The sequence below is a fragment of the Pundamilia nyererei genome, unplaced genomic scaffold (assembly GCF_000239375.1).
Source record: "Pundamilia nyererei isolate P.nyererei 1_Seehausen unplaced genomic scaffold, PunNye1.0 scaffold00002, whole genome shotgun sequence".
NCBI lineage: Eukaryota > Metazoa > Chordata > Actinopteri > Cichliformes > Cichlidae > Pundamilia > Pundamilia nyererei.
In genome coordinates this window covers 5,380,528-5,403,268 of record NW_005187403.1, presented here as the reverse complement: position 1 = coordinate 5,403,268, position 22,741 = coordinate 5,380,528, and the positions used below count along the sequence as shown (strand labels likewise).

Genomic DNA, 22,741 nt, shown 5'->3' with positions numbered 1-22,741 from the left:
AGTTTGTTAAAGATGCGAGACATTACAGCTTTGCCTGATAGTTGCAAATTAAGGAGCTCGTTCAGTAACTTAGCAGCTGGAGCTTCTTGAAAATTGGAGAGGTGGGACTGCAAAAAATGTCTGAGGTGTAAATATCTATAAAAGTGCGTTTTGGGAAGACTGTATTTTCCTGCCAGCTGATCAAATGATGCTAGTTTATTGTGTATAAAGAGATCTTTAAAGCAAATAATACCTGCTCTAAACCAGACCTGGAACAAGTTGTCCAAAGTTGGTGGGAGGAATAGGTGGTTTGAAAGGATGGGGCTTTGAAGTGAAAAATTATTCAAATTGAAATGTCTCCTGAACTGCGCCCACACCTTCCCCAGACTGTAACCAGTAGGTCAGGGACCGAATATTGGCAGCCCAATAGTAAAAGCGGAAGTTAGGGAGTGCCAGACCCCCTTCAGTCTTAGGTTTCTGTAAGTGCACCTTAGTTACTCGAGGTCGTTTACCCTTCCAAATATAAGAGGAGATTATAGAATCTAGAGTTGTAAAGAAAGACTTGGGGATGAAGACCGGTAAAAATTGAAATAAGTATAAGAATTTAGGAAGGATATTCATTTTAATTGAATTAATTCGTCCGACCAGAGTTGTGTTCAGGGGTGACCACTGTTGAAGGCTTTGTTTGACATTCTTCAATAGTGTAAAAAAGTTGGCTTTGACAAGTTGTTTATACTTTCTTGTAATTGTGATACCCAGGTAGGTGAACTGCTCTTTGAACACTTTAAAGGGGAAACCTGACAAATCTATTGGAAACGCTTCTTCATTTAATAGACAAAGTTCGCTCTTGGACAGATTTAATTTATAACCAGAGACTTGACTGAAATGCATGAGTAGTGACAATATAGACGGTAGGGAAGTATTTGGATTTGAAATAGAAAGCAATAAATCGTCAGCATAGAGAGAGCCTTTGTGTTCAGTTTGATCTCTTTGTATAACCTGGACAAGTTTACTGCTTTGAAAAAGCATTGCTAAGGGTTCAATAGCTAGATCAAATAACAATGGGCTAAGGGGGCAACCCTGACGTGTGCCTCGTTTAAGTTGAAATGGTTTTGATTTCTGGCTATTAGTGCAAACAGACGCAACAGGGGACAAGTATAGGTACTTGATCCATGAGATGAAGTTGGGACCGAATCCAAATCTTTCCAGCACAGCAAATAGATAGTTCCATTCTACACGGTCAAATGCTTTTTCCGCATCAAGGGAAAGAACACATTCTGGAGTGTCCTTGGACGGCGTGTGCAGGATATTAAAAAGGCGTTGGATGTTGAAAAAGGGGTGGCACCTTTAACAAAGCCAGACTGATCTTCAGGTATGACTGCTGGCAGGACCCTTTCCAACCTGTGGGCCAGCGCTTTAGCTAGGATCTTAAAGTTAACGTTCAAAAGCGAAATTGGCCTGTATGATGCACACTCACTTGGATCTTTCCCCTGTTTCCAATTAAAGTTATGGAAGCATCGTGCCAGGAGGTTGGCAGTTTGCCCTGTGTGAATGCTTCAGGTAGAACTGAGTGGAGTAGAGGTACGAGCTGTGGGGCAAATGATTTGAAAAATTCTACTGAAAAGCCGTCTGGGCCAGGGGACTTCCCTGACTGTAGAGAGAAAATTGCAGCGCAAATCTCTTTTTTGGAAAATGGCGCATCCAAGATCTCTCTGTGGGTGTCTGCCAGCTCAGGAAAGTCCAAGCTTTTAAGAAAATGTGTGATTGGTGAGTGGTCGGTGGGAGATAGCTCTGGCATTTCTGGCTGCATCCTCCTGTCGACGCACCTCCTCCACCATTATATTTCAACATTCGGTTACAGATGCCTGTTACCAGAAAGGTGTTACTGCTCCAAGACCAACCCTCCTCTGCCCTGTTGGACGTTGCCCACGATAGAGAAGAGCAGATTTGGCCTGTAGCACAGCCGTGGCTGGGGTTCACTTCCTCCCCGTTGCTAGGGTGGGAGCAGCGCCTCTCAGTCCCAGGAGTCTGTGAGTGATATCTCCAGCCTCACTTTTGCACATTTGAACTCCTCTGCTAGGTTAGGGATAGGCAATGACAGTATCCTGTCGCTGTAGAGTCCAACACTGCTTAGGCATTTCGGAAGTCCAAGCCACTTCCTCATGTAGGTGCTCACTAGCCTCTCCATTCGATTGGCATGATTAAGCGAGACCCTGTACATCATCAGTGGCCACAGTAGTCTGGGTAACAACCCAAACTGTAAGCACCAGAGCTTCAGTTTCTCTGGGAGTGTGGTGTTGTTAATCTGCCTGAGGTCATTAGCCATGTCATGCCGTATTTGGCCCATGTCAGTTGTTAGTTTTGACTAGCCACAAATGCAGTTCTGCAGCTTCTTTCCTACCAGCATTGATGGTCCAATAGTTGCAATGCTGGTTAATCTATTCATCGTTGATACCGTTCCAAGGTCCATTGCCATAAAATCTGTCTCAAAATGGTCGTCTTCCGTCCCCACTCTCACAGACCCAAGACGTGTCTTCTCCTTTGAAGTTTTTGTAGCAATATTGGGTTTACCAAAAAACGGTCTATTAGATTCTCAGGATTGTCTATTGTTGTTTATTTGGTATTGTCTGCTCCTGGTCCCTCGTTTCCCTGTGTACATGTAAGGGTGTGTGTGCTGTGATGTTCGGGTTTTGCTGCCACACCAGGGCTTGAGAGTCTTCCCGCCTTAGAGCCAGCCACACCTGGAGTAATCACATTCAAATCAAATCAAATCAAATTCAAATTTTATTTGTCACATACACAGTCATACACAGTACGATATGCAGTGAAATGCTTACACAACTGCTCATGACCTAAAGAAAAAAAGAAAAGGCTATGAATAAGATAGGAAATAAATATGAAAATTAAAAAGGGTAAATTTAACTAGGAAGGAATAAAATAAAATTAAATATAAAAATTAAAGTTAAAAATGAAATAACTGTACAACACAAATTAGAATGAAGGGTAAATTTAACTGGGAAAGAATAAGATAAAATATATAAGTTAAAGTTGAAAAGAAAATAACTGTACAAAAAAATACACAATACACAGTATAGAAATATATAAGAATGTATGAAGAAATATAAATATATATATACAATAACAGCAGCCGTACAAGTATTAAATGGAAATGAAGAAATATAATGTCCAGTGTTGTGCAATCCACATTTGTAAGTGTCTTGTGCAGTGGAAATATCACCTATTACTGATCAGCCTTGTCAAGGAAGCACTACTTAAGAGAGTAGCGGAGCAGTGCTAGGCGCAGGTTCGTTGTATTAGGAACACAGTTCTCCTGCTCATAAGGTGAAGATGTACTAACTGAAGTGTCTCTTGTTTCCAGGAGGATTGCAGAAACGTGTGGCGGGAGCTGGGCACCTATGTACATAGACTCAGAGGATAGAGGAACATTTACTGTGGACCACGGAGGAAAATCACTGCATGGGAATTGAGGAACTGTCGCACAGAGAACTCACACACTGTGAATTATTAGTACTTTTGTTGGTATTCTTTGCTGTAAATAAACACACTGTCTACATTCAGAAAGTCCTGCATTTGGGTCCTACTTCTGCCAAACCGTGACACTGTTGTTGGGACTGCTGTCCCCTTCCCCAGACTCACTTTTAAAACATCATTTAAGTACTGCATTTTATATTTATTTTGGGATTTCACTGCATAACATTAACATTTGCTTGATAATTTCGGCTAAGATGCCCTGATGAATATATATTTGGTGTCCTGACAGCTGCTATTTATACTATGGAAAGGACTACTTTCTTTCTCTTAAGAAAAATGATTTTGATTAAAACTGTGGGATAAGTGGGTCAAATATGGTAAACCTGTAAAATTATATTTTGTGCAGGTCCTAGGTGAATTTCATGTATGTTATTTTAATCTACTTATTTGTTTATTTTTTTGTATCTATACAAAAATATTGTATATATGTTCATATATTACTTAGTGCCTGAACCTATCTCCACTCATAATCTGTGTAAAGAAATCTTTGAATGCCAGAGGCCAAAATTACTCTAGCTTCATTTAAATTGTCTGAAATTGTGAAAAGAAAATGTGACAAATATGAGCCCCGTACAAAAAACAAAAGAACAAAAAAACAAACAAACAAAACCAAACAATCAAACAAGAAAAACTAAACTAAACAAGAAAAGACAAATGGGGAAGGAGACACACTGTTTTTTTCACGGCACTGTAAACAGTCAACCGATGGACTCGAGGGACCCATTTAACTTACGTACCTCTGACATACGTACAGTATTATGTCACTTCCGTAAATAGGGACTTTTACGAAATCGGAGCGCACTTTGCGGTTTATGAATCTATATGTATCTATATATACAAATAAAATAGTTATGAATCAAATGTTACTCAGGAAACAGATCTATTATTAAAAAAAGAAGAGAGCCTTCATTTTCATCAGCGGAACTGAATTTGCATGTGCTGACCTAACGGTGGCCGGGGCTGACGTCTCCTCCTTCAGCCTGACGTCGTCCCCAGTGGTCGTGCGTGCCGTGCCGGGCCTCTCTGCAGATGGAGGTGGCGCGGGGGGGAGGTTGTTTGGGGATGGTTTGCCGGGATATCGCGTCACCTCCTCGGTGTCTTGCTAGCATACTGTCACCTGCTCGCATTCAGCACGAGCTGTTTGCACGGACATGAAAAGTAAGATTTCGGGTCGCGGTAGCCGCTCCTGTTTGTGAGCCCTTTGTAAAGCACGTCGCTGCGGGCCAGGAGATGTTTCGTGAGCTTTGGTGGGTAAACAGAAGGCCTTTACCTTTGCAGGGTTGACAGCTTCTGTTTAGGGGCTTGTTGTCTTCGCGGTAATGACAGACTACAGCTGCTGCTGCATCTGCTTTTGAGCTATCAGCCAGAGACGAGGTGAGTGCGATGTCTGTCTGTGTATTTGGTGTTGAGGTGATGGAGCTAGCGTTAGCTTGCAGCAGCCCCTTTCTGAAGACTTTATTGCTATTAATGGCCTGTCACGTTTGCAGACGTCCACCAGAAGAAGATAGTTGGTAACTATGGCTGAACAAGACGTTTGCCCCCACCTCGATTCAATAGGCGAGGTGACAAAGGAGGACCTTCTGCAGAAGTCTAAGGTGCGCTTTTCATACAGTGAAGCTGCTGTCAGATGTAAAATATACCCTGTTGTGGATGGCGACTGAAATAAGCACTTCAGCTGTGTTGTGCTCATGTAATATCCATGCATATAAACTTCTTCTTCTTTACTATGTTGTGTTAATATTGCCTGTAGGGAACTTGTCAGTCATGTGGAGCTGGTGGTCCAAACCTGTGGGCCTGTCTGCAGGTAAGGTTAGGACTTAGATCCTGTTAAATACCTTACGTTATTATCTGAAATCGTTAGCTATAAAGCTAAAAGGTGGCTTAAATTCTAAGCCAACACTGCACTTAGCATATATCATCAGAGACTGGAGGGCCAGGTGAATGCTGAATAATTAATGTTAGCGTGGAGTATAAATGTGCTTAAAAATGCAGTTCCTCTTCAGTTCAGGAAAGCGATAAAGGGTGTTGATTGATTTTTGGATTCTGAACAGAGAAGCAAAAAGGAAGGAGATCCTATCTTACATTGTGTCTGATTTGCAGAATGACTGCCCGTATGTCGGGTGCGGAGAGTCCTACTCTGATCACAGCACACTGCATGCACAGGTACGGCCCTTTCATACAAAATTTATTTGCAAGCCCCTTTTTTTAAATTAGTAGTCTATAAGCAGATTGTGTGCTTCCTTTTTAGGCTAAGAAGCACAACCTTACCGTGAATCTGACAACGTTCAGGATCTGGTGTTATGTGTGTGAGCGAGAGGTGTTTCTGGAGCACAGGCCGGCCCTGGTGCCCGTAGCTGCTGCAGCACACCTCTGTAAAGCTACAGAGCAGGTATGAGTTCAACCCAGCTCATGTTTTTATGTTAAGTGTCTTACTAGTGGAATTTACATTTTAACATAAGAACAAGAAATACACACACACACAAGATGCTTATAATATTTGTTTATTCTCTTCCTAGGAAACCTCTCCCCAGACAGTTGGTCACCCACTCAAAGCGGTACCGATTGCTGTGGCCGAAGAAGAAGGCTCAGAGTCAGAAGAGGATGAGCTTAAACCCAGAGGTATATATGCATGCATGCTTGATCAGCTTCAAACATTTCTAGACTGGTGGTCAAAGCTGCCCTGGTTTCTTTTTATTCAGGCCTTGAAGGTTTTTCTTTTCTCTCTGACTTGTACAGCAGTCTTTATGTCTAAGATGTTTAGTTTGAACGCTTTCAGAGGGTATAAAGTGTTTCATGATTGGTGATCTTTTTTTGGATCTTTGTTTGTAGGGTTGACAGGAATGAAAAACATCGGAAATTCCTGCTACATGAACGCAGCTCTTCAAGCCCTGTCCAACTGGTGCGTGCTTTTCCTCCTAAAATGTAGAACAACTTTAATGTTTGTTTTGGTTCTAATCAGGTTAATCATTGGACATATTTCAGTCAAACAATAAAGCTTCTCTTTTGTTTTACATCTACTACTAATGTTAGAGGTGCTTTAACCTCAGCTGTCCCTCTTCCCCCTCATTAGCCCTCCTCTCACTCAGTTTTTTCTGGACTGCGGTGGATTGGTAAGGACTGACAAGAAGCCTGCTTTGTGTAAGAGCTACCAGAAACTCATCTCAGAACTCTGGCATAAAAAACGGTAATTAAAGCATCACAGTGATTGTATGTAAACTGGACAACAAACTAGTGTTTAGTCATTAAAATGAAAACATAATTGCATGTCTCTTATTACTGCTCCCCTCTCAGGCCCAGCTATGTTGTCCCTACCAGCCTGTCCCACGGCATCAAACTGGTGAACCCCATGTTTCGTGGTTACGCTCAGCAGGTAGGGCTGTCCGCCCGGCATGCTTCAACAGCATCTTGACACTGTCCTTTTATTGGATTTTATATCATTAAACCCTTGGATTTGCAAAAAATGCTTTTCACAAGATTACTCGGTTGTGTATTTTAAAGTGCAGTCCATTGTTTTTGACTCAGTTTTAAATCTGCAGTTTGTCTCCCCCTTGTGGCAGTTAAAGCAAGTACACAAACATGGTTGATTGGCCTTTGACAAAGAGAAATCCACATTAGTGTTAATTCCTGTTTTCCTTTATCTTTAATCACTTTCATTGTTAGACTACAAGCCTTCCGTCAAATGCCATTTGTCTGGAGGGGGAACTAGACAAAGTAATAGGAAATGGATTTTTTTTCTTTTAACATAAAGACAGGAATTGAATTTCCCTTTCCCTTCTGAGAGGCTGCTTAATCTGAAAGATAACTGCTCCTTGGAATAACACAGGCTTTACTTCTGTTGTTCTGTATCCTTCATATTTGAATACTGAAAAGACCGAGGGCTTCATTTTTACCCAGTTATGTTTCATGGCACGTCTAAGGATAAACTTCAAGTCAGACTTAGTATTTTAGTTTGTCTGATCCTATTTAAAGAGAAAATGCAGACAGTCACACAGTATCGAGATATCTCCAATCCAGTTTCTTGTTATTTTTTCCATATTTTCTCGGTGGCTTAGTTAATGTTTGATTTGTCTGTTTACGCAGTGGCTGTGATCAGCACATGGTATCTCGCTAATGTGCAAACCGATTTTTTGTTACTCCAATGTTTCTGTCTTTTTGCTTGCAATATTTGTGTTTATCTATTGTCCATTTACAAATGTTCTCCGTGAATGCGGCCCTATCCATGCAGTTAATATAAGGTTTCTGTGTTGTCCAGGACACTCAGGAGTTCTTGCGCTGTCTGATGGACCAGCTACACGAAGAGCTGAAGGAGCCTCTGTCGGAGTGTAACGTGGGCTACGACGGGAGCGACGGGGAGGACAGAAGAGACGGAGACCGCTCCCCCTCTGAGGATGAGTTCCTCTCCTGTGACTCTGGCTCCAGTAGTGACCGAGGGGAGGGAGGAGGGGTGGGTGACAGCGAGCTGCTCATCCAGGATGAGTGTGATGGGATACGGTCACCGGCAGGTGGAATGGGGGACGTCAGTAGTGGTGCAGTGATCTCTGAGAAGGAGAGGCTTAAAGAAAGGAGGTTACCCGGCTCCCCGCTCCGTGGAGGCTCACAAGAGATGGATGAAGATGCTGATGTGGACACAGCAGTTGAGGAAGGGTCTCCAGAAAGGAGGGCGGAGGATGAAGAGGAGCCTGCAGCCCCAAACACAGAGGTCCAAAGTCAGGAAAACCATCAGACGTCTAACACAGGGCAAAGTCAAGTCCCGAGCAACAACAGCTCAGGTACAAGACCAGCAGGAACACAGTGATTTTATATATTTATATATCTATATATTTATATATTGGATTATTCAGTTATGTATTGTAGAATATCATCAGTTATCATTAAGTTTGTGTTTCCACTGTGATGTTTTCTAGAGCCAGACAATGAAGCATCGATGACCCAGCCCCAGTCCACTCCCTGCAGTCCTGTGCGCACCCTTCAAGAGCTGCATCCCAAACTGTCCTCCAGTCCCCCCCGGTCCAGCCCTCTCCGCTCTTCAGGACCTGCATACTCCTTCAAAAAAGGTGAGAAATTTTCTCATAGACTGCTCAAGATGCTTCACAATTTTAACAGAGTCCCCAGGTTGAGAAACATTTGCCTCGGTAAAACACATTTTTACCGCACTACCGTGGTAGTCGCATGTACAGAACTGTAAGTAAACAACATAGGATGCTTCTTAATGTTTCACATATGAAGCAGGCGAGTCTTTGCCTGTAGAATCACACTGTCCAAAGTGGAGTTCTTGAGTCTTTCTAAGTTTTTTATTTTTGGAGATGTTGGCTGCTTTTACACTCATTTTCACTCCAAGGTTTAGGTCAGGTGACTGTGGAGGCTCACGTGACTCGCGTATCATTCAAACCGTCAGTCGGTTGGAAAAAACACATAATTTATTCCCATTTCTTTGGCTGAATTTAAAATGTCAATGATAACACAGTTTGATAGGCATAAAGTAGTACTTTGACACATATTAGCTGAAAACTTGGGATGTCTCATCATGGTGTGCAGTGTGGCCTTTAAAAAATGAGAAAACTGGACAAGTGAAGGATGAATGAATTAGTGGCAGGCATTAAAAGGTATGTGTAGCTGCTGAATAGTATCTGAAAGTCATTTTCAGTTTGAGTATACACAGTTACAAAGATGTTAGTTAAGGTGGCACTCTTTGAGATGCTCTCTGCCTTTGTCTTCTGAAGCCAGCCCTCCCTCCCATCATGTGTCTTCCAGCTCAGCTGCTGCTCAGTGCCAGGAAGAAAAAACAGTCTCACTATCGCAGTGTGATCTCGGACATCTTTGATGGTTCGATCCTCAGTCTAGTCCAGTGTTTGACCTGTGACAGGGTAAGATGCACTTCACATATTTGAACACAAGGGGGAGGTAGAGTATACGCTTGATAAAATATGTTTATTTGTTAAATTATATTACATTTCCTATCAAAGCAGGTTTAAATGAAATGAAGTGACTTGTGCAATTATTTCATTTCAGTATTATACAGACTTTTTTGTGTAATTAGAGTGATTAAAACACATTCATAATTGCTCTTTTACTGCTAGAGGTATGCTGTTTAAACTGGTTCTCTGAATTTGGTACAGGTCTCAACTACAGTGGAAACCTTCCAGGACTTATCCCTCCCTATTCCTGGTAAAGAAGACCTAGCAAAGCTCCATTCATCCATCCATCAGAACCTGCCGGTGAAGACTGGTGTGTGCCCTGACACTTACGGCTCGCAGGGGTGGATCTCCTACATCATGGACTCCATACGGCGGTCAGTGAATGAAATATAATTGAAAAAGGCTGAGACGACGTTTGCATGTTTGACCCTTAGTTGTGCATAATTTTGACTGCTGATGTTACCGATATACTTTTAATCTGGTATGTTTCTGACTTCAGTTTCCTGTAACTTCAGATGTAGTTAGATAAGCTTTCTATATGCCTGCAAGGTAACATTTTTACAGAATTAACAGCGAGTAGAAACTTGCTTGGCCTGTCAGTTTTTTTCAAAGTTTTTGTGTATTTCCTGAAAATGAATCATAAAACTACAAAAGCTTCTTATTTAGCTAGTCTTTTCAGTAGGTGCTGCAACACGTGTCTGTGTGTTCGATGATGAATATGAACGCATGTGCTATGCCAGATCTATAAACTAAATAGATCTAAAAAATGAATAGTTTATTTCCTGTAACTAGCAATCACTTTGCTAGTTAGAGGAAGTGTATTGCAGGTGATGTCTCATAGATAACTTCCTTCAATGATTTATCACATTTTTTTCTGAAAATGTGCTGATAAAACAGATAAAGTTTGTGTGTAGGACATGTAGAGAGGCCATCTAGAGTCACTCAGTTACTCATTGGTTGGACAGATTTGGTAAACTTAAGGTGGCTCTGAAATGCACTACACTTACACTTTTCAGCAAAAATACTCTGGATAGTGACGTCACACGGTTGCACCGCATCGAGTTAACAGTTAGCAGTGCCCTGGAAATGGGTTCTGTTCAACCTTTCCAGTTTGAACCAGAGCAATCTGAGAGAGGATGAAAATAGTCAACCAGTACTTAGTTTAGATGAAGATGAAAACAATCCGTCACACGAGGATGTGAAAGTGAGGGAAAACTACTGGTGTCTATGCAGCTACTGCTTGCCAATGGCAATGGTGTCGTGCCAAATTATGCATCCCTGACAGGGACCCAGAGTGCACTGAGAAGTAAATAACAATGGCGGCCTACTGGTAAATTGGTTTTGTATAAAATGTGCCTGAAAGGAAAACATTTGGCGTATTTTAATACCACATATATGTTATTGGAAGCACAGTGCATATTTTAGCGCAAACATGTGTTAATAGCCGGGGTTCCCTTTAAAAGCTACTCCTTTGATTTCATAATAACACTCAAGCAATGGTGGAAGAGGGCTTTTATTGTTTAACCCAGATTTATTCTCTTTTTAAAAAAGAGAATAAATCTTTTAGAGATTTAGAGCATCTTTGAACTCATTACTGTTTTTGTTTTTTGGCTTAAAACATTACCGTATTTCCCGGACTACAAAGCGCACCTGAATATTAGCCGCACAAGCTAAAATACCACGTACCTGACCAACATACCACTCTTGAACCCCGATACTGTGTGTCTGATCATATGCCCTTCCGCCAGGCAACGTAGTGCCGTACAACAGCGGAACAAACAAAACAAATCGTCTTATGATATGACAAAACTCATGGATAATCCATAGAAAAGCCGCACCTGACTAAAAGCGGCAGGGTTCAAAGCTTGTGCAAAAAGTAGCGGCTTATAGCCCGACAATTACGGTACTCTTTTGGTTCGGTCTCATTGGTAAGTGTATTTTTCCAAAAATCACCATCAAACTACCTGTGCACGTATGTTGGCACTATACAGGCAGAGCATCCGGAGACTAAAGAGCCAGATATCTCCCTCAGGAAGGAGTGCAGATAAGATCTGACCTATAAGGTCATACTCCTACGCTTTGTTTGCGTCATCATAGCTCAAAAATTCATGTTCACATTACTACTCTGCTGTGATGGCACAGACTAGTTTATGAAGTCTTGTTTCAAAGCTTTGACTTTTACCTTCACGGCTGTTGCAATCTTGATATTATGGAAACAGAAGTGGCCGTGTTTTGACAATGCTGTTATCAGCTAACACAGGGGTCAGCTTTTTCCCCATGAGAAACCGGGACTGTTGTGGAGCGCTGCAGGTAGAAATATGAAGGACAGCAGACAGGTGATCATCACTGAGAGGGGATTTGTTAAACTTAGTCACTAAGCATATTTATTGACATATGAAGGTAGAGCCAAAGAGCGTCTTCTGATACACGGAAATCTCTCCTCTTTGAGAGAACGATAAAGATCCAGCAGTGATGATGATGTGAAATACTAATGATTCGGTGCTTTTGCTCTTGCAACATGGTTCATTTTTAGCAATGACTTACACAACACTTCCTGGTGTATAATTCAGTGCAAAAACATCAATTTCAGTTCTGTGTTCATTTCAGTCACTTTATCTTTCTTCAGATTTAGACAGCCATTCGTTGTAACACCTGCCAGTTTGTGCCGTTTCAGCTCCAGCCTATCCAAGCATGCGGTTACCGTCATGGACGAATCACTCCAGCTCCTCCATGATGTCAAACTCTCTTGTTTCACGTGTACATAGACTTATATTGGGCTGTGTTGCAGATATCACATTTCTCATCCGGTGGCAAGGAGAAAAAGTCAAAATTGTCTGCTTTGTTTTCAGCCGAAGCTTTAGATTTCCCCGAAATGTCCTCGTTCCTTCCTGTTAACAGTTTGCACATTTTCAAATGCTGTTTTATCAAGGTGTGTTAGTCCGGCCCAAAACGTAAAAATATTCTTACTGAGAATATTTTTTACTGTTTTTCAGTTGTTTTTGTGGGAACTCACAAAGCTGGTCTTGACCACCCCATACGTGGATGTGTAAAACTTTCACTCTCTAAAACAGTCAAGTTCTTCAAGTCTACGTGTTTCATCTTGTATTCATCTTTTCATCGTGGTGATTCAGTGGTGAATCACACTAATCTGCTCTACACAAACTAAGCATACAACTTTACCTCCAACTTCAGTAAATAAATTCTTAGAAGTCAAAGTCATTTTTAAAAACTACTTAAAAAACAAACATCCGCCTTCAAAATAAAAGCAACAAAATTACATTATGATTTGAAGCTATTCTCCAATGGAAATTTGGTGGTTACAATGGAAAACACTTGAGTGATTTATAATTATTTATATGAGTGCTTTTGGATGAATTGTTACTCCATTTTTTAGTTATTGGCAGGTAATTCTTATCAAATTAACCCAAAGTCGCCTCAGAAAGGGCGAGTGACTTCAGTTAGCTTTAATTAGCTCTGGTGGAGTCTTTGCAAAGACTCTAGTGATTATAGCGGACATCTGTAACCTTAAGATTTCCAGTTATTAAGTCACGCCCCCAATAACCTTAATTCTTAATACAATAAATATCATTTTGACTCGCTTTTGGAGCCAGCCCCAAACGGCCATTTCAAGGAATTGCAGTTTTCCAGATGTTCTAACTTTCACATCAGTCCATCCTCTAACTCACTTTGTTTTGTCTGAGAATCAAGCTTAAAGAATATTCAGGCTTATTAGTAAGAATGATTAAAAATGACTAATTGAAAAAGGGGAAACATTTTCACTATGTGATCAACTGCGCTGAAGTTTAGAGTTGCCTTTTAAAGCTAATATTTCTCCAGCTTGCTTTGGTTTTTTTTGTTTTGAGTATTTGTGTTTGTGTTGTGCAGGTTTGTAGTCTCATGTATCCCCAGTTGGTTTTGGGGGCCCATGGTAACACTAGAGGACTGCCTTGCTGCTTTTTTTGCTGCAGATGAACTCAAAGGTAATTGGTGCTCTAATAATGCTCCAATACTAGCATAGTTTATATGTCAGAATTTCAATTTCCATTCATTTTCTTTGTTTTTTCCCAGGGGATAACATGTACAGCTGTGAGAGATGTAAAAAGTGCGTCAAATTAAATGCTTGAAATATATATCCTTGATTTAAAAGGAGAGTACTTGTATGCATTTATTCACACAGTGTTTTCTTTTCTACAGGTTGAGAAATGGTGTCAAATACTGCAAAGTGCTTAGACTTCCAGAGGTGCGGTTTTCTTTTCTTTTTTCTTTTTACATTTTTGTTTTTTAGCTCAGCACTTTCTTTCAGTAGATAACACATCGGTTTCATTTGCAATCTGCTGCATAATGCCATCTTTAATTTCCTTGTTTTGTCCTGTATTTGCTGCGTAGATTCTGTGCATTCACCTGAAACGTTTTCGGCACGAGGTCATGTATTCGTTCAAGATAAGCAGCCACGTGTCCTTCCCGCTCGAGGGCCTCGACATGCGACCTTTCCTGGCTAAAGACAGTCCATCGCAAGTTACCACTTACGACTTGCTGTCAGTCATTTGCCACCATGGCACTGCAGGAAGTATGAGACCACAAAGTTTCCTGTTGATATATCATTTCCCTCGTGGGCAATATTTCCTCACAGAGCGAGCAAAACACATATCTGATTAGCCTCTGTCTCTAATATGTTTTGTCATGCTGTTTATGGGTGCAGGTGGGCACTACATAGCTTACTGTCAGAATGTAATCAACGGCCAGTGGTATGAGTTTGATGACCAGTATGTTACCGAAGTCCATGAGACGGTGGTGCAGAACGCAGAGGCTTATGTGTTGTTCTATAGGTGAGCAAAGGCGTCATTTACATAGACTCTACGCTAATTCGTCCAAGATGTGTTAAGTGATTTATTTCTATTGTACTCGTGCAGGAAAAGTAGCGAGGAGGCTGTGAGAGAGAGGCAGAAGGTGGTGGCTCTGGCCAATATGAAGGAGCCCAGCCTGCTGCAGTTTTACATCTCCAGAGAATGGCTCAACAAGTTCAACACCTTCGCTGAGCCAGGCCCCATCAGCAACCACACGTTTCTTTGTCAACACGGCGGTATGTGTGGTTAATAAGTCTCTTCTTTAAAATCAGAATTGCTCGCTTTACTTTCATGGCTCAGCCTGCAGCTTGGTATAAATATTTTTATTAAGTCGTCCACTGACTTGTCTTGATTAGAAAAACATGCCTGCACTGTCTTTATTAACGTGTTTCATCTCTGTGCAGGGATCCCTCCTAATAAATACCACTACATAGATGATCTGGTTGTGATTGTTCCCCAGAACGTGTGGGAATACCTTTACAACAGGTAAACGTGCTCCATGCTGCCAAACAAACCTCAGTATGACTATGTTACGACCTTGGCCTGGGATAACCTGGGCGTAACAAGAAATGTGATTCCCCCTCTCCAACTCCACCCAAGAAAGAGCCAAAACACAGAGCAATTGCAAATGCTATGCAGCTATTTATTGACTTCAGCAGTGAGCTATGGCAATGAAACAAACAAAAGATCTTCAAAGGTCCCTAATCTTCCCTGACCAAATTAAGAGTCAAACAAAAGACAATTTGCTCACCTAAACCCCTATCCAGTAAACAAGAGAAAAGAGGTTTTAATGATAAAGGTTTCTCACTCCTGTAGTGTTCAGTATATACAGTGAAACAGAACAAGTTGTCTGATTTACAAAACTATTTACACAGATCTCGACCAGCACTCTTGAAATCAGACACACAAAAGTTGCTTTGGTGCCAAGCACTTCTGCTTTGCAGTAATAGCACTTAGAACAAGGAGGTTGAGCTAGGAGGAAGGAAATGTCGCAAACTGACTTGTTCCAACGGTGGCATTGTATTACAGCACCACACTTGAATCCACTGAGCGCTTTAGAATGACCCACTCTTTCACCAACGTGTGTAAAGTCAAGCTGCGTGGTTAGGTGCTTGATTTTTATACCTGAAAAAGGTTGAAGAGGTGTCACTCAGTACTTCTGTCTGTATTAAAAAAGAAACCAGACGCTGCTGCTGTTTAGAATCAAAATGACCAAAACTGTCACTCGGCATAAGAGCTGAATGGTTATGTCATGTAGCAACATTGTTGACCACTTTGATTTAAAGATGACATGCATCTCAGCATTGATGTAAAGACCAACAAAAAGGCCTTATACTTGCTTATCAAATCATGTGTTAATCTCTCTGTTACGGTTTTTTTCTGCTTTCAGCTTCGGAGGTGGCCCAGCAGTCAACCACCTCTACATGTGTGCAATCTGTCAGGTGGAGATTGAAGCTCTAGCTAAACGCAGAAAAACAGAAATTGACACCTTCATCAAGGTAAACGTGTGTGTTATGTAAAAGTTTACCTTTGTGCTAAAGTGTCTTTGTGTTGAATGAACTTTTTTTTTTTTCTCTTGTGTGTAGCTGAACAAAGAGTTTCAAGCTGAGGAGGCTCCAACAGTGATCCTGTGTATCAGCATGCAGTGGTTCAGAGAGTGGGAGAGCTTTGTGAAGGGCAAAGACAATGGTACGATGAGTAGCAGCGCATTCGAGTTCCCATCTTTCTCTCTTTACCAAATACTTTTATACTTTCCTTTTCCCAGAGCCACCCGGTCCCATCGACAACAGTAAAATCGGTGTTATGAAAGGAGGACATATACAGCTAAAGCAAGGTAAGTCTGAGGAGGTTGAAAAGGACATAAAGGTAGAAAATCAATGTACTGCTTTTAGACATTGCGTGTTTTTTCACCACAGGTGCAGACTATGGTCAGATCTCAGAGGAGACTTGGCAGTACTTGTTGGGAATTTATGGCGGAGGCCCTGAGATTGCAGTGAGACAGACGGTGGCCCCGGCTGACCCCGACACCCTTCACGGAGAGAGGAAGATTGAGGCAGAGACGAGAGCACTTTGAGATAAAGAGAGGTTGGAATCTTTACACTTTGCTTCATTGCTGTGCAAAACTTTTGAGACTGATGTTTTTGAATTTTTAAAAAGTGATCTTTAGCAATAGTTCTCTGGCCTCATTTTGAGTCCAGTCCTCGTACCTGACCATTTTCAGAGGAAATTTGTTTAATGTTTGTTGTTTAATTTTAAATTGTATCTTTAGGCACTTTGTTATTAGGAGCCTGTCACGAAGATTATTTGTTCCCATTTCCTTGAGTTGAATCTATAAAAAAACACCCCAAATCCAAACATAAGACAGTTACACAACACAGAGCTATTAGCTTTAAATTTGGCACATCTCCGCATGGTGTGCAGTGTGTCCTAAAAAAAAATTAAGGAACCTGGATAAAGACGACCTGGCAGGCCTCAAAAACGTGAAAAAATGGACCTAAAAGTTGCATCTGGACTTCATCTCCTGTTATCTGAAGTGGCTGAGGTGTGTGTAATTACACAGGAGCTGGAGTGAAAATCAGTGGCAACAGGTCTTATAAACAAAGGAATTCAGATTCTGTATTTTTGGTGTAAATTCTGATCACAGAGCAGGGGATCCACATTTAAAACTTATTATCAACATGTATGGTGGCGGTCAGAAGAGGTCCAACAGTGAGTGTCTACAGCCATCTGTAAAACACGGGGGAGTTGCTGCCTTGGTTTGTGGGATTTGTGATGGAACAAATATAATAAGTATTGTCAGATATTGATTCACCATGATATACCATCTAGAAAGTGTCTGATTGGTAACAGCTTCATCTTTTAGCAATAAGTGATTCAAAAATCGCAATAAAATGCCTCCTCAGAGCCCAGACCTCAACATTATTGAAGCAGCGTGGGATCATCTTGACAGAGAAGAGAACAAAAGGCCTGAAGCTCTGTTGCTGAACTTGTCAGAACTGTACAAACTCTGTATTTCCATGTATGTTTGCAGGATTCAATAAATGTCTGGAATTTTTTTGGAAAATATATAGCAGTGAGAGGTGGCTCAAGACATTTGCACAACACTGTACTTATAAACATACATATCCCTATATATGCTGTATATACACAGAGTGGATTCAGGTATGCCTTTTAGTGTATTTGGGTAAATCAGCAGAAAGAAGGATATCTGGTCTCTTAACTGCTATAAATCCATAATATAGAGTTGGAGATGATGCCTCACTAAGGGTCTGCTCATTCTCAAACTGTTTCTCAACTTTTATCATCCCCAGGTCGTCTGAGCCCTTTTTCCACTCTTGTCCTCACAGGAAGCTGAGGAATTTGCACCACGGTGAAGAAGCCCCGTCTTGAGCACTTTGTAAATGTAGCAGCATGTTATTCTGAAGCCATGTTGCAGCAAGAGAAAACGCTACCTAAAAACAACACGGTTTATTTGTTGGATAACTTTGATCCTTAATGTTGAGGTGTACAAATAAGATGTTGTCACATCCCTGGAGCTGTTTTTGGTAGCTGTGGTGTCTCAGTGGCCGCTGTAGTGACATGGTGTTGTATAATGCTAAACGGGCAGATGGCTGCAAGTATTACAAGACGAAATGCTGCGGAGAATAGAATTACAGTGTGTTGCTTTTGAGGACTTCTCTTCTTCCCTGGAAGCAAACCCAGAGACATTAACAGTGCTTTTTGTTATTTAGTTACATATCAGCAGGTACGGCCATGACGAGAGGGATGTCAGATAAATCACAGTCGGACACTTTGATCTTTAAAGGGGACATATTATGCATATCTACTTTGTTTTTCCACAAAAGATGGCAAAAGAGCATCCCTAGAGATATTGCATGTAGTTACATACAGGCCCCACTGGTGAATAGATGCACCTGAATACAACAGACCTGCCCTGGTGTACATTTCTGTGTTTTCATGTCACCTTTACTGCTTTAGTCCAAGCTCAGCTCGGTCCTTTACGTCTCTTTGCATCTCTCCTCATCGCACCCTGTACTGCATTTCAGCACGTTTAAAATCCCACTACAGCTGACCTCATTTACATAATCTTCAGTTTTTGTTTACAGACAATGAAATGAGTGTGAAATATGAAGACACAAACTACAACCTGGCTTGTAACCTGTCGCCAGTTATGAGCCAGTTTTTAAAGCTGCATTGCTAAAGTTTCAGTTTTTGAATTGATCCATGGTTCATAATCATGAGCTCAAATCAGTGGTTGTTTGTGATTGCTTTGTGTTGCATGTAAAATGATCACACTGAGAATGATAGAAACATCAGAGTCTCTCATTCACGTCTATGTGGCACACTGTGCTGTACTGCTCTCACTGGGTGGTGCTTTCGGCTGCTCCCGTGTGTGTCTTACAGACCACTTCCTGAAAAGGAGATTGGGCACCAGCAGCACTTTTAATTTAAAGCTACAGGCACTGAAAGAGTCTGTTGAAAACTGGGGGTATAAGCTGAACCTTAAACATTTCGGGGACATGTAAAGCCTGCATCAACATGTTAAAGTGGTATATAATATGTCCTCTTTAAAAGCACTCAGGACTGTGGGTCTTTTTAGGTTTGAATTTGTTTAAAAGGATTTACAGACTACAAAACTGCATGTGTGGGTTCCAAAAGACTTTGGGTATAAATGCATGAAAAAAAGTTGGGTTTTTTTGTTCTTCTTTGCTCAAGTGAGGACATTTCACTGACAGGTTGAGTTATTTTATTTTTTTTTATACCCCAAACAGACAACCCGTTATCTTTTTGTGTGCTCAAAATGATCGAAGTGTTGACTCGCTTCTGTTTAGTTTACGCAAGCAGCGATCAATACTTAGGAGTTTATGAATATTAACAGATGGAAATTTGGAAATGGGAATTTTCATGGGGCATAGACAGAAAGTTGAGCGTGAGAGAGGATTAATGAAGAGAATCTTGTGCAACAAAACATCAGAGCTGGTTTTTATGAAGAGAAGAGACAGAAGCTTTTGATTTCTAAGTGTAAATTAACTTTGAGATGCCTGTTATTACAATAGACCATTATGCAGTATTTGTTTAAAGGGCAGTATTAAGTACAAAGTGCTTTTTCCCACCATCTTCTAAAAATTTAGCAGAAATAACACAACAGCTTCACAAACAGATATCACATATGCAAAAAAAAGAAGAAGAAAAGAAACCTGTCGCACCAATAAGGTTACTCCTTATACTGATTCGGTGTATGTATACTTTTGTTTATTATTATTATTTTGTTTTATACTACTGTGCAATGTTTGGACTCCAATCTGAAGGTGGTAAATAAAAAAAAAACTTGTAAAGATTTAGCATAAGTATAAAATGTTAGATATTTTCCTGAAGTGTGCAATTCATGTTGCAGAAATGCAAGAGAGATAATTCGATAACAAATCTGTAAGAAGCTTAGCTAAGTAAACTTAGTCATCCTCTTTCTCATTTCAGATAAACCACACGCTTGCCTTTTTTGTTCTTTTTAAAAAATAAATAAATAATGGAACCCTAACCCTTGCCAAACGTTGCCCCCACATTTTAAGTAGTTAATGCTCGGCATTAACTAATAAGCTAATTCTTTCCCTTTAATATATTAGACTACATTACATTATATTAGTCTAGTCTACTGTCAGTTAATAATAATCAGGTTTAGAAATGGTGTTAATGAGCTATTACATGCTTCTTCTTTTTTTTGTCAATTTACATGACATGAAGTCTCCATAGGTGTTTTTCATAAAGTGTCAGTGCATATACATTGCTTTTAAATCTCTATTTTGTCAGTAATCATTGAGGGAGAAATTATATGTATTAGACTGGCAGTGAAAAACCTCCAGAAGTAGACTGTGGGTAAATGTTGCAACTCAGCTGATGCCGGTTTAAAAGTAGCTAGAAGTACTTTGATAACAAATGACTGAAAATAATAGTGAGGGCTTATTTAATCTTTTATGTAAGATGAAGGTGCAAAGTGGTGTTTGTTCCAGAGTGTTCCCCGTTCTGTGTCATTTGCTTTTTTTAAAAAAATAAAAAATTCCTCTAAGTGAAATTACTATTTTTCCCTGATGACGAGTTCACGCACACATATTTGGGAGTAATCGTCTGAATTTCTTCACATTTGTATCAAGGAATCATTTTTGGCTATAATTTGAGGCATAACAGATGGGTCTCAATAATAGAGTATGATCATTCACCCCGGTTGCGTTTGCCAAATAGAAGAGCCAAAATAGAGGCACAGAACAAATTGACAGTGAATTCAACCATAAAGCCAAAACTGGCTCACCTCTGTACATGTAGTTATATATCTAGGTTTCCAATAAAATCAAAGTTAATGTTTGTTTGTTTTTTTGGGGGGTGGAGAATTAATGGTCAACCAGGGCTCCACCAGAGTTCAGGTACAGAAGTGGTAGATTGTTTCTGGCTGGGTGGGCCCAGATCACTTCTATCGCTTGGTAGATCATATGGTCCTTCTGACTTCATTAGGTGGTGACCTGCTAGGATGGTTCTCAGTTCATCCAAATTATTGTAGTTAAAGGAGCTTGGAAAGAAAACCGTCTGGACTTCTTTAAGTTTCCTTAAAAACATCTCACCTCTCATCCGAGAAGCTTCTCTAGTTCTAAGAGCAATTGGTGAAGAGTGAAGAGTAGAAGAGCCACCTCGACAAGACAAGACTCAGCTATTCATCTGCATTTAAAGGACACAGGTCTCTCTTTTGAAGATGCCAATGTTCACATTTCGGACAGAGAAGACAGATGGTTTGAAAGAAGAGCGAAGGAAGCATCTATGTCCACTGTGAACGACCATCTTTGAACAGAGGCGGTGGTTTAAGACACCAACTGTCTGCCATCTATAATCCAGTTTTGAGAACCCTTCCCAGACGCCTTAACGACCACTCACATCCTGAGCCATTTGACCTCAGTAAATCACCTGACAGGGTGGGGCTTAGTCTCACAGTGGGTTCACCTGAAACATTGACTGATTGTGCCTCACACCCGCTTTCAAAGGTGTGGGGCAGAGGATCAACAGGGGGTCCACGACCCTCTTGGGGACACTCCCAATAGGGCTTAAAATCTGGAACTCTCCACCATTTGCTCTTAGAACTGAAGAAGCTTCTTGGATGAGAGGTGAAAAGTCTTCAAGGAAACTTAAAGAAGTCCAGACACTTTGTTTTCAAGCGCCATACATTGCGCTAGGACGATTTGGAGCTGGGATGACATTTGGCACTTCCAAGTTTGAGGCCACAGTTCCCAACCGAAAAAGGGTGCAGGTCTCTTTCCACTTTGGAAAGTAGTTTCTCCCCTAAGTAGGGGAGTTCAAGTATCTTTAGATCTAGAGAATGGGAATAGCATATTGTCTGAAGAGATGCAGGTGCTGTACCGGTCTGTTGTGGTGAAGAAAGAAATGAGTGTAAAGGTGAAGCTGTAGATTTACTAGTCATGCTACATTTCTGTCCTCACCTATGGTTAGAGCTGGGCGTGAAGACCGAAAGAACGAGATTGTGGATACAAGCAGTGGAAATGAGCTTCCTCTGAAGGGTGTCTTGGCTTGCCATGGCTATTGAGTGGACTCACTACTGTGCATGCTCAGCTCTAAATTTTCCAGATTTCTAATATCTCATTCTGTGACATATCTACTTTAACCTTTTGGTTCCCGTGGCATTCTTGCCTTGCAGCTAAGTGAGGCGCCCCTTATCCAAAACAACTTCACATTTGGCACTGTGCTTGTATAGTCAGCAATACACCCATCCAATGTGAAACTTGATTGCGGAAATAGGCGACAGTAGTTCAGATAGACAGATTCATCAATTATTTAAAAATTTTTATATTTAAAAAGTCCTTGGACATTTTTACTCTCTAACAAGAAAGTAGAAATAGGGTTTCCCTTTAATGTGTTCGAGTCATCTTAGCAGAATAAAACAAAACTTTGACAAATACCGATCAAAAATTAAGTGTTTGATGTGTGCTTTTTCCCTTAATAATAGCTGGGGTAACTATCTGCACTATAGTCATCCTACTTTTGAATACAGTGCCTTCAATCCCCTACACACTGTTTGTTAAGGTGGGAAATTTCCCAACATTCATCCACCTTTACATTAGTCATGTATGTCTAGCAGTGTACTATCAACTCTAACAGCTTTATTTGTTTGGAAGCTCAATCGAGAAAGCTCTCATTCATGCAGAGATATTAAGGAAAGCGATGAGAACTCAGGAGGTAATCATTCCTTTGTTCTCCAGCTTTATATGAAAAACAACAGGAACCTTTGAACGGCGCGTCCTAACACATGATAGGCAGAATTACTTTTTTCCATTGTTTTGTTTACACCACTGATTTGTTCATTGTTTTCTAATGTGTTTTCTTTTAGCACATTTCCATGTTGTATCCACGAGAGGTGTTATTGGCGATCTGTGTATTATGTTTAGATACATTTTTTTT

The 22,741-nt window shown here is 40.7% G+C and overlaps 1 protein-coding gene across 2 annotated transcripts; it reads left to right on the top strand.

Moving 5' to 3' along the window:
* The first annotated feature begins 4,458 nt into the window (after window positions 1–4,458).
* usp20 (ubiquitin specific peptidase 20) lies at window positions 4,459–20,357 on the top strand. 2 transcript variants are annotated; one of them, XM_005720232.1, is made up of 26 exons: window positions 4,459–4,689; window positions 4,810–4,905; window positions 5,019–5,126; window positions 5,282–5,335; window positions 5,632–5,694; window positions 5,780–5,920; window positions 6,048–6,150; window positions 6,361–6,430; window positions 6,602–6,715; window positions 6,823–6,901; window positions 7,784–8,300; window positions 8,436–8,585; window positions 9,283–9,395; window positions 9,648–9,820; window positions 13,332–13,426; window positions 13,515–13,548; window positions 13,641–13,686; window positions 13,833–14,013; window positions 14,146–14,272; window positions 14,357–14,526; window positions 14,695–14,776; window positions 15,681–15,789; window positions 15,877–15,979; window positions 16,056–16,124; window positions 16,207–16,375; window positions 17,602–20,357. In XM_005720232.1, the coding sequence occupies exons 3-25, from the start codon at window positions 5,049–5,051 to the stop codon at window positions 16,362–16,364; spliced, it is 2,829 nt and encodes a 942-aa protein (XP_005720289.1). In that variant the 5' UTR covers window positions 4,459–4,689; window positions 4,810–4,905; window positions 5,019–5,048; the 3' UTR covers window positions 16,365–16,375; window positions 17,602–20,357. The 2 variants fall into 2 exon arrangements, with proteins under 2 accessions (XP_005720289.1, XP_005720288.1); XM_005720231.1 differs by having other exon boundaries at window positions 4,459–4,905.
* Window positions 20,358–22,741: the final 2,384 nt, after the last annotated feature.

Bases quoted from the DNA above. Each gene is read 5' to 3' on its own strand.
- usp20 (XM_005720232.1), top strand. From the start codon at position 5,049: ATGGCTGAACAAGACGTTTGCCCCCACCTCGATTCAATAGGCGAGGTG. The intron at 5,336-5,631 runs GTAAGGTTAGGA...TCTGATTTGCAG, and splicing joins ACCTGTGGGCCTGTCTGCAG to AATGACTGCCCGTATGTCGG. The intron at 13,549-13,640 runs GTGCGTCAAATT...TCTTTTCTACAG, and splicing joins AGCTGTGAGAGATGTAAAAA to GTTGAGAAATGGTGTCAAAT.